The sequence below is a fragment of the Spermophilus citellus genome (genome assembly GCF_964194105.1).
Source record: "Spermophilus citellus genome assembly, chromosome: 2".
Lineage (NCBI taxonomy): Eukaryota > Metazoa > Chordata > Mammalia > Rodentia > Sciuridae > Spermophilus > Spermophilus citellus.
The window spans coordinates 3,677,391-3,688,695 of record NC_138183.1 but is presented as its reverse complement, the minus strand read 5'-3'; the positions used below and the strand labels follow the sequence as shown (position 1 = coordinate 3,688,695).

The window sequence follows — 11,305 nt, the reverse complement described above, 5'->3', positions numbered from 1 at the left end:
TTGTCCTCTTGCAGGCAAAGCGGAAGACATGCGTTTAGGCAGCTGGATTATTCTAGGGGAACCCTTTAGGCTATAAACCTGCGTCTCTGCTAAAAGACTAGAGCTTTGAGAGGCAGCTCCCCCCATCTGCAGCTTTGCTTTCTGCAAAGGACCCCTGGTCCCCACGACACCACCTGTGCGTGAACCAGGGATTGGTGGGCAGCAGACCCACAGAAAGATCTCATAGGACCCCTGGTCACACCCAGTACCCACTGTGCACCCGGCCCTTGTGTACCAACCACAGAAGGGGGATGAGATTGGTCCCTCCCTTCCCTCCCTCCTGCTCCAGCAGATCCTTGAGGGAGCTCAGGCCAACCCACAGGGGCCCCACAGACAGACAGAGTCACCAGGGACTGCTGAAGCTCTTTATGGAGAATCAGGAAGGTGGGGGGAGGGGAAGGGCAGTGGGGGGAGCCAGCTGGGCCCAGGTGGGCCACCCTCCATGTCCCCCAGGCCAGAGGTTCTGCTGGTGCCACCTGGGGCTGCCGTGGAGCGTGGTGTCCCTGCCCTGGGAACAAGAGGAGGTCAGTGAGCCCAGGGGGTGGGCCAAGGGAGGACTGCAGTAGTGGGGCATGCTGGGACCTCTGGGCTCCATCCGCGAGGTCAGAGCAGGTTGCCCAGAGCTCCTCTTCTGTGTGGGAGGAGGGACGGTGACTTCAGGCCAGTGGAGGGCAGGGAAGGACAGGATGCTGTGTGGACTCTGGCTCCGCCCACACCTGGGCAGGGGAGCTCCCAAATCACACAGCTAGGGACCAGGGATTCTGAAGTCCCCAGGCATGGCTGCCACACCTTCCAAGCAACTCATGGGGCACATGGTGTCACCACTGAGGGCCAGAGAGGTGCTGAGGGACTTCCCGCCTTCTGGCAAGCACTCTGGGGGGTTGGGGGAGAGGGCCAGGGTCTCCACCAGTGGCCCCACCCGGGAGCGGTCACCATGGGGGTTCCCTCACTGCCCAGATGACATCCTAGAGAAACCTGAGGACGACACCCGAGGACTGGCCACGCCTGGGAACAGCACACCTGCCCGGCCAGGTGGTGGCTCTCCTGTCCACCTAGAAGCAGGGGACGTGTCCCCGGAAGTCCCATCACTCCACCCCCAGGACTGGGAGGTCCTCATGTCCCCTGAAACTGGTCTCTTACCCTAATCGCTCCCTGGAGAGCAGGCTTCTGTGGAAGAAGGAAAAACACGATTCAGGAGGGATTCCACGGGACCCAGGGCCCCGCCCTCGGCCAGCACTTCCCACCACCCCTCAAAGGACAAAGCCAGGGTCCATGCAGCTCGCTCTTGTGACCGTCCTTGGCTGAGCTCCTGGGGGGGGAGAGCCCTGCAGAGCCCTCTCCCTACCCCTTTGCTTGGGGATGAAGATGCTGTCTGCGTTGAGGCCTCTGGCTGCTGCGACCTGCTCAAACTCCTGCAGGGCGTCTACGTTGACTTCAGGGTACCTGCCTGTAGGAGAGGCCACGGGAGACAGGACTGTGGGGGCAGAGCTGAGAGCTGCTGCATCTCCTTCCCAGCAGTGCTGGGCAGGGAGACCTCAACGTGGAGCTGGACCCAGAGGCCTGGGGCTGGGGCAGAGCCCAGCTAGGAGAGGAGGACCAGGGGGCGTGAGCATCCACAGGGCGCCCAGGGCAGCCGACCCAGAAGGCCCAGAGCCGCTCTCCTTAAAGCCACCCAGCCTCTCCCTGGACAGGACAGGGAGTGGCAGGACCAACTCTGCCCTGCAGGAGCGCCCCTAGGCTCAGGCACAGCCCTGCTGTCCACTGCTCTGTGTTCCCATGCACCTGGCTGTGGGGGAGCTGGGGGACACCAGGCCTTGTCTTCAAGTCAGATTGGACTGACACCCAGTGTCTGCTCCGAGTTGGACTTCCCACGCAGGCTCCCCATCCACGTCCTTCCCTGACCCCTGCTGGACTCCCCACAGGTACCCACGGATGGCCCTGCCAGGTTTCCCCAACGAGTCCTCGACTCATCCTGTGACATTCATGACATTGGTGGCCCTGTGCCCACAGCACCTCCTCCTTCCTGCGTTCCCATGCAGGGACGGACCATCCCCAGTCCTGAGCTCTGAGGTGGGACTCGGGCTTCCTCTAGGAAAACCCATCATCTGGACAAGGTAGCCAGGTCCTTGGATCCTGGTGGCACCTCCTAGGGGAGGGGCAGGGGGCTCAGGGAGAAAGGAGAGGGACCAAGGCTGGAGCCACCAGACACTGTGACTCACCCACAAGCTTTGCCATTCGCATCTGCTGCCCGTGCATGACCCCTTCACAGTAGAGGATGTAGTGGTCCTCATCCTGGGACTTAAGGACCTGCACCTCATGCTTGCCCCCATCTGCAGAGGGACAGTGGACGAGTTGGGAGTGGCCCTGATCCTCCACTGAAGACCCAGAATGGCTGACTCCAGCCCAGAACACCCCTCAGTAACTCCCCCTCTCCCCTCCCAGGCTCCCTGACCTGGGTCCCCACCTGGCCTGGCCCCAGGCCTTGGGACCACTTCCCAGGGACCAAACGCACCCAAGAGATGGCACATGTCGAGCTGCTGAGTCACAGGGAGGTCTGGGGCATGAGACTGGCAGAGGGTGGAGCTGGGGCAGCACAATCCACCCTCAACCCCAGCCGAGTACACCCCTGGCCCTGACCAATGCCAGGGGTCAGCTGTGGCCAAAGAGGGAGCCCTGGGCAGAGACCCCCAGGCCTCATCCACCAGCCTCAGCAGCACTGGGGTCGGGAGTTTGACTCTGTGGACAAATGGTCTGGTGGGGGTGGAGGCTGGGTATGTAGTAGGGCCAGAAACGAGAGCCTCAGGCCAAAGGCCACCCTGAGAAGCTTCTGGCTGGCCCCATGTGCCCATGGGTGGCCGGAGCTGTCCTGAACGGGCCCCAGCACTCACGGGCTGTGTATCTGCCCGGCTCGGCGGTCTTCTCTAGCACAGTGCTGATCTCGCGACACTGGCCTCCGATCCTGGAGGACAGAAGCTCCGTGGGCAACGCCGCCCTGCTCAGGGCAGCCACGGGGCCTGGCCTGGCAGGAGGGCCCCAGACAGGCCCAGGAGCAGCAGGCCTCCCCACACAGGAAGTCGTGTGTGTTCACAGACGCTGAGCACCCTGAACTGGTCCAGGCACCAGTGGGCCCTCTGAGTCCCACGGAGAGCCTTTGGGCCCCCAGGGGCCAGAACTCTGTGTCCTCCGACCCCCCTCACTGGCTGCCAGGGGATATCAGGCTGCCTGGGAGGAACCCCCCTGGCAGAGTCGCCATAGGCTCCAGGTGCTGGGTGCTGAGGGCCGAGTAGGCCCCCGGCATGGTCTGCACCCCACCCAGCCCTGCTGTCCTCCATGGAAAGGGAGGATCATGAGGCCAGCAGACACTCACAGGACAGTGAAGGTGACTTCCAGGTGGCCCCCTGCCAGGGTCTTGATGGTCATGGGGGTCACAGACACAGACTCCAGCTTCGTCCAGGGAATCTCCCTGTCTGCTGCCGTGGCCTTCAGGTACCACGTGCCTGACGCCTGCAGAAGGCACCTGACCATCAGGGCTCAGGCCCACCTCCAGAGCCTCCCCTCCTCAGCTACCCTGGACTCTATGCTCCAAGGACCGGGGACCTGGAGCATCCTCCGCCCCTACCCCACCCGAGGTCACCCCCACTTCCACCAGGCCCCCGAGAGCCAGATCCCAGCTCCTGCAGCTCGGCCAGGACCCAGGCGCTGGCTCCCAGGGCAGATGTGTCCCCTGCTTCCACCAGCCCTCTGCAGCCCCATCTGGCCCAGACCCCCCTGCGCCGTGTGATGTCTCCTTGGGGCAGGGGTCCCAGGCCTGGTGTCGAAACGAGGGTCTCCTTCATGGGGGAGGGATGGGGTCTGCACCCAGCCGTCTTGGCCCTCCCTGCCCCCGCAGCCCCCCACCCATCTGAGCCTCCTCACATCCTGGTTCTCCTCATCCCCGACTGGGAGCGTCTGGGCCCGCAGGGCAGCGAGGAGGCTGAGGCCCAGGGTCAGGAGCAGGGTCTTCATGCCGGGTCTGTGCTCGCGGCTGCTGGGCACGGGCTCTCTGGGCTGGAGTGGCTGTGCTGCTTCCTCACGCCCCGCCCTTTATACTGCTCGGGGCAGGCCCTGGGGAACTTGGCACAGAGCGCCCACCAGTCCTTTCCTGGCCACTGAGCGTGGCTGCTCTGCAGTGGAGCAGATGAAACGTCACTATTGTTGGAAGGTGCTGAGTAACAGTGTGTCCGTTCCCCAGGGCATCATCAGGACAGGGCCGCTGTCCAGGGGAGCCACTCCCACATTTCACCTGGCAGGAAATGAGCCGGCTGGCGGGTGCAGCCCCCGTGTGCAGAGCCCCAGGGTGTGTGCGGTGTCAGCAGAACCCTGGGGCCCTCCCCTCATGGCATTCCCTGGCTGACACAGGGGGGACCCAGCGAGCCCTGGGCTCTGGTCTTGGTGACCTTCCCGCATCCACGACAGGTCACTTCACCTCAGATTCATCTTGCAAAAGGAGGGCCCCTGGCCAGGCACAGTGGCCACCCCTGTAATCCCAGATCCTGGGGAGGCTGAGGCAGGAGGCTCTCACCTTCAAGACCAGCGGAGGCAACTTAGCCAGACCCTGTCTCCAAAGAAAGAAAGGAGAAGGGCTGGTGATGTAGCCCAGTGGTAGAGCCCCTGGGTTCAGCCCTCACCCCTGAAGAGGAGCAAACCAAGAGGGACCTGCAGTGTGGACAGGAAGTCAGTGTGTTCACAGAAGAGAGCTCCCTGAGCACTGTGTGCACCAGGACCCGCTCCACGTCCGAACAGCCGTGGGTCAGACAGACACCCAGACAGGGGTATGCGTGTGCACGAGCACACACACACACACACACACACACACACACACTCAGACAGCGAGCAATGGCTGGGGAAGGGGCTGAGGTCATGGTCCACTGACTCGAGGCCCTGAGGTCACCGTAGCCAGAGTGGGTCCTCGCCCCAGCAAGGAGGCCAAGAAGCCCTTCCCACCACATCCCAGGGTTCCAACCTTGATTACCTAACGCCCTGGCCTCAGCAGGTGGGAGGATGTAGGGGAGCCACCAGAGCAGGAGCTGGAAGGGCACCCTGATGGCTGGCCACACCTGTGATGTCCTCTGTGCCCATGCCGGAGTCCATGCTGCCCAGGGTCCATGCAGCGCTGGACCATATGGCTTAGATGTTAAGTTCTGTTTTATTTCCAGTTTCCAAGATGAACCTCCTCCTGGGGGGGCGGGTCAGGTGGGACTGTTTCTAATGTCACACCTGTTCCCTTAAAGCTGTCACTACCTGCCCAGTTGCTTATGTTCCCCACCCTCTTCCCTGAAAACGGGAAAGCCCAGGCCCTCTCCCTATCCAGATGTGCTCCCTGTCCTGTGCGTTTGTGTGTAACTTCGCGTGTGGCCTCGGGATGCGTGTGATCCTCAGGATTTGGAAGTAACAAAACCTTCATTTCCCTGTCTCTCCTGATCATTGAATGGGCCGTCTATAGCTTAAAGATCCTACATTGGGCTGGGGTTGTGGCTCAAGCGGTAGCGCGCTCGCCTGGCATGCATGCGGCCCGGGTTCGATCCTCAGCACCACATACCAACAAAGATGTTGTGTCCGCCGAGAACTAAAAAATAAATATTAAAAATTCTCTCTCTCTCTCTCTCTCTCTCCCCTCTTACTCTCTCTTTTAAAAAAAAATCCTACATTAAAATGTCACAGCAGAACCGAGACCTGGGACTTGGGATGAGAGCCAGGGAGGGTGAAAAACTGCTAGACAGAGGGGCACAGCAAAGTGACGGTGAAAGGTGGAGAAGCGCAGAAGCAGCAGCAGCACCCTCAGTGAGCTAGCAAGCCCACGCCCCTCAGAGCAAGAAAGGGCTCGCAAACAGGTGCAGATGGAAAATGAACAGCCGGTGTCGGGATTTACTCCTGGTGATGCCAACACATTAATACTGAAGATCAAAAAGAACAGGAAACTATAAAATGAGAACAGGTCCGGGTACTTTTAAAATGCAAGGAAATAGAGATCATTTAAAATCTTAAAGGTGCATGTGTAACAAATAAAAACCCAATAAAGGGGATAAAGTCTATGCTTGACAGTAGAAAGGAAATGACATATATTGGAAGACAGGACACAGAAATCAATAAAAACAAAAATACACCAGAATCAAGTCAGTCTGCAGTCTCCATCTAGTAATTAAATGCTACCAAAAAGATGCTCCTGAGTACAGCGGCTCTCAGGAGCCAAAAGAAATCCACCCCTAGCCTCGAAAAACTGACATACATGCAGAATAGATCAAGAGATTCCAGTATGCTGACGAGTTTCAAAGAAAAGCATTTTTTAAATCCTACCAACAATGTACACATGTTCTTTTCTCCCCACATCTTTGCCAGCATTTATTACTATTTGTATTCTTGGTGCTTGCCATTCTAGCCTGGGTGAGATGAGATCTCAGGGTAGTTTTGACTTGCATTTCCCTGATTGCTAAGGACATTGAGCATATTTTCACATATTTGTTGACCATTTGTATTTCTTCTTTTGAGAAAAGTTGGGTTGAGTTTATCTGTGCATGTGTTGATGCAGAAAGTCAAGGGTCAAAAATTTTCTCTCGTATGTGGAAGCTAGAAAGAATTAAGGAATAAGAAAGGGGAATCTCATAAAAATAGAAAGGAGAGGAAGGGGAAGGGGAGAGAGCGGGGTGAGAAAAGGGAGGAGACCAACTGACCGTGGGCCTTGCTGTGTAAGTACATCACAGTGAACCCCGATTCTATGTATGATTACAATGCACCAAATAACAAATAAATAGAAAGAAGAACAATAAAGGAAGAGGTCAGGGGAGAGCAGAGGGAAGGAGAAGAGAAGTTCTGCAGAACAAGAGGAAACAAATTAACATCACCTTTACACGTGAAGATGAAACCCACTCATGTCTGACCATGACACCCAAATAAAAACACAAATAAGAAAACATCAGAAAAAGTTAAACAGAATATCAAAAATGGTTCTCTTTTTTAAACAGTGTATTTGGAGAGATCATGCGGTCTTCCTTAAAAAAGTGATAGATTCATGAAGGGTAGACGGATTCAAGGAGTTAGGAATCTTCCTTTATTAACTGAACATTCAGACTTTTATTTAAACTCTTCTCTCTGTATATATTACTTCTTTATTATTTCCTGAATTTATAACTTCTACCATCAAATTATTAAATAGTAGGCCACCCCCTTTGAGTGTGATGAAAGTCACTTTGAGTCAGAATTTCAGACCTGTCACTCTGCACACCAGAGGGTGTCCCTGCCTGTTGGCTGCACAGTGCTCCTGGCTTCCGGGTTTTTCTCATGTCGTTTGCGGCCCTAGACTCTCTCTAGCTGTGTTCTATCTTTCATTTACAAAAGGTAGGACCTACATTGAAAACGTACACATATCAAAACACAAAGCCATCTCCGACTGCGGGAGAGCTGAGAGCCACCCTCCCTGGCCTTCATCAGGGATGGATTTCAGGACGCCTGCTGCGGGCATCACAGGAAGCACAGGTGCAGCCGCAGTGACGGGGACAGGCTTCAGGAAGCCAGTCAGCCAGGTCCACTAACTCTTGACCATAAAAATCACAAATGGCGCATGCTTGGAAATCTGGATAGAGGGGAGGTCCATTGCACTGATATTTAAGAGTGCTACTGTGTGCGTGCACACACACACACCCCAAAAACAAACACCTTCGTTTGCAAGAGTTCATACAAATTTTTAAAATGTGCTTTGAGTGCAGAAGAAGAGTGATCTGTGGGGAAATGGAAATGCAGGTGGACACAATGCATAATTTTTAAATTAAATACAGAAGCCCGTTAGGTTGAACCTTGTTCAAGATAAAGCACCGATGCAGTGAAATGGAGCCGGCTCAGACCCAGCTAAGGGGCCATCCTTCAAGGAGGTCAGTGCCACGAACTTGAAGGCAGGCCGCAGGGAGCACGAGAGCCAGAACAGAGGGGAATGGAGGGGTCTTGGCAGACCCACACTCCACATGGGAGGTTCCAATCCTCCCCCATTAGACAGCAAGTGCTATAAGTTCTGCATGAGGCTAGAGGCAAGTGTGGGGTGGCTCTTCAAGTGTGCGGGAAGGCTGTGAGTGAAATGCAGGCCTCACGCTCGTCGGTCAAAGGGGAAGTCCTGCACATGATCTCGCACCACATCTGAGCGCAATGCATAGCTTCAGCCATGCTAGATGGGGACCACGCAGAGCAGAGGTGACCACAGTTCTTACCTACGGGGAAAACCCCGCAGGATCCAAGCCAGGGCCTATGTCCAACACCAGGGCTCCGAGGTCTGAGGTCCGTGGTGAGAGATAAGTTCTGATCTGCAGGTGAGAGAGAGTCAGAACCCTCTTTCTATTCTGCCTCAGGAAACGGTGTGGTCAGCTTCACAGGAAGAGGAAGGAAGGGGCACAGCAATCAGCTTTTTAAGCTTGTGATTGGTATGCTATTATTTTCTCAGTCCAAATAAATATTTATTTTCAGATCAAATTGGAATTGATGACTGTGTCCAGCTCAGACACAAAGTCCTAGTCCAGTGGCTGCTTGGCGTGGAGTTTAATGGCCGTGCAGGCACCGAGCAGTTCAGACGCTGCAGCAGGACTCCATCACGGAGTCCAAACCCCCCACGGAATCTCTCCACAAGTCTGCACGGTTTCCTTCCCTCGCTCTAGCAGGGCCTTGTCCAGGTGCAGTGACACTAGACGTCCCTTCTCCATGTGAGACCAAGGAGGGCCCTGGGGTGGACATCCAGGGATCTTGCCCGTGTCTATCCTGCCACCTCCCAGGGGAGCCAGCAAGGGGCCAAGTGGAGCTGGCGTGAGCACAGCCCTCTGCCAACCCGGGGCTCGTTTTCCAAGGTCCCTCGAGGTTCCAGCTTCACCATCCAGTCGGTGTCCTGTCCCCACCGAGCGTCCTGTTTCCTGAGTGACCGCAGAGGGCTCCAGGAGCTGCCTGCGTTGGCGCAGTTAGGCCTGCCGGGCCCAGCGGGTCTCTCCATTATGCTCCCCCCCTCTGTGGCCCTCCAGAGCCCAGTACAGTCGCCTCCCAGGGCCAGGAAGGGGGGAGCCAGCTTGACTCACAGCGTGGGGAGCACACAGAGCCCCACGTGGTGCTGGGGGCAGCTGTGCTGTGGACAAGGGACGGAGTGATACGGGTGTCACCATCCAGCCTAGAGGGGCCTCTTGGGTTGTGGCCTGTCACATGTGTCTGGCATGTCCCTATCACTGGTCCTGGTGCCTCCCCTGTGGAGTGACAGCCATGTGGACAGCTCAGGTCTGGCGTCCCCACCACCGGGCTCCTCGTCCACCCAGGCCTGGGCTGGCAAAGCTGGCTGGACAGATGTACCCAGCGAGTCACAGGAGGCTGAGGGGAGTGGATCTGCCTTGGCCACGAGAGCCCGGGTGCCCCTGGGAGGCCGGACGCCCTTGTGTGCAGAGGCTGCGTCCAGGGCACGGCTGTGTTTGCACTCGAGCTCTCTCCTCTCCATTTCCTCCAAGGCCCTGGCCTATCTGAACACGGGATGCTTTGAGTGAGAGCTGACTTGTGTGACCGTCACACAGGCAGGAACGTGCCTGCAGGCTCCTGGACCAGTGTCCTCCCGAGCCGGCTGCCAAGTTGCTGCATGTGGAAGTGGCCTCTGGGGAGCTTTGCCAGCCTCACCCCAGGCCACGAGGCATCCTCTGGGCTCCCCCACACCCCCGTCCAGAGGCTGGTCCCCAGAGGGGATGGGTCGGCGTCTGGTGGCTCAGAGTGGGCAGGCAGAGAGAAGAGCCAGGCACAGCACCTCTGAGAGCCACAGCAGCAGCTCTCTGGGGAAGAGCCCTCGGAGGACCCCGGGCAGAGACAGGAAGCGCCCAGGTCCTGCGTGACCTCACAGCCTGCCCGACCCTGCACCCCAGCCTGGACCGCTGCACGGCCAGCTTGACTCCCAGCGTGGGGAGAGCACAGAGCCTGTGTGTGCTGGGGCGCTGTGCTGTGGGCCAGGGACGGAGGGATCCGGGTGTCTCTGGGCAGGGAGAAGCTAGGGGAGATGTGGGGCTCGGAGCCTCAGAGGCAGCGCCACTGCTGATTTGCAGCCACGAGGAACAGGGACCTGGAAGGGCAACAGGATGTGTCCTGAAAACTGTAGCAACTGACCTTTCAAACACCACGGACAGAGCACGCTTATCTCGCCCGCGTGAGTCCTCGCCCCCAAACAATTGTGTGGCGCTCTGGACCCGTGAAGGCCCGGCCTCGGGATCTGCGTCACGCTGGCTCTGGCCAGCTGGGCCCTGCTCAGGGAAGTGGGGCTCAGGCAGCTCCCGGCTCTCTGTCCCCTGCAGGCCACGTGCCTGTCTGTCCCGCTGGCGTCCGCTGCCTGGGCCCTCTGTGGGGAAGTGAGCAGCTGCTGGCTCAGAGCCCCCAGCACTGGCTGCCAGACAGGGGACCAGGCAACCCAGGGACTTCCGGGGGCAGCTCAAGGCCACCACCCTCCCTCCCACAGGCCCCAGGACCGGCTCCTCGCTCTCCTTGTGTTTTGCCTGGGGAAGGGCGGACGACACCCTGAGGAGAAAGGGTCCCAGAACTAGAAGCTCAGCTGTGACCCCAGTGCAGCACTTGAGCTTGAACTCGGCTCAGCCCAGCAGCCGCCATTCTTCAGACCAGGCTGCCTTTGTTCTGGGCTATTTTAAGTTCTCTCTTCTTCCTCTGCCTCTCTCAGGAGCAGACTCACTCCTGGGGCCTTCTGGTCACCTCCTCTGAGCAGGTCTGCTCCCATACGATGGCTCCCGTTACGCCCGTCCACCTCCAGCGGATCCGTCTGTGGGCCCAGTCCCTTTGCAGGGCTGTGCACCATCTGCACAGTCCAGCTTCAGAACACTACCCCCGGGGCCCTCGGGCCCATCAGCACTTGGTTCCCAGTCCCACCCCAGCTGGAACCACGGATCTACTTGCCACCCCTACAGAATTCCTGTTCTGTAGATTTCACGTGCACGGGATTGTGCAGTGTGTGGCTTGCTGACTGGCTTCCTTCCACACCCGCAGGGTCTCCAGGCTCATCTGAGCTGAAGCCTGGGCCACAGCTTCATTCCTTGGTGTGGCTCATAAAGGTTCCGGCATATGGACAGACATCCATTGTCATCTGCCAGACCATCCGATGGTCATGGACACTGCACCTACCAGGGACCTCTGCACAGGTCCCTCCCAAACCCTGGCAGACAACACATTGCTGACACGACTCAAGGAGTAGCCACAGAGAGTGCACCCCTCACCCCCTGCTGTCTGCAAC

General features: G+C 58.0%; 1 protein-coding gene across 1 annotated transcript; it reads right to left on the bottom strand.

Annotated features, from left to right (window-relative positions):
- Nucleotides 1-390: 390 nt before the first annotated feature.
- On the bottom strand, nucleotides 391-10,408 carry LOC308641373 (von Ebner gland protein 1-like). Its single transcript, XM_081279908.1, has 8 exons — nucleotides 10,177-10,408; nucleotides 3,955-4,202; nucleotides 3,407-3,543; nucleotides 2,928-2,998; nucleotides 2,259-2,369; nucleotides 1,385-1,486; nucleotides 1,180-1,206; nucleotides 391-547 (listed from the first exon to the last, which is right to left on the bottom strand). Exons 2-7 carry the CDS (start codon nucleotides 4,042-4,044, stop codon nucleotides 1,181-1,183), a joined length of 537 nt encoding a protein of 178 aa, XP_081136034.1. The 5' UTR covers nucleotides 4,045-4,202; nucleotides 10,177-10,408; the 3' UTR covers nucleotides 391-547; nucleotide 1,180.
- Between the last annotated feature and the right edge of the window lie 897 nt (nucleotides 10,409-11,305).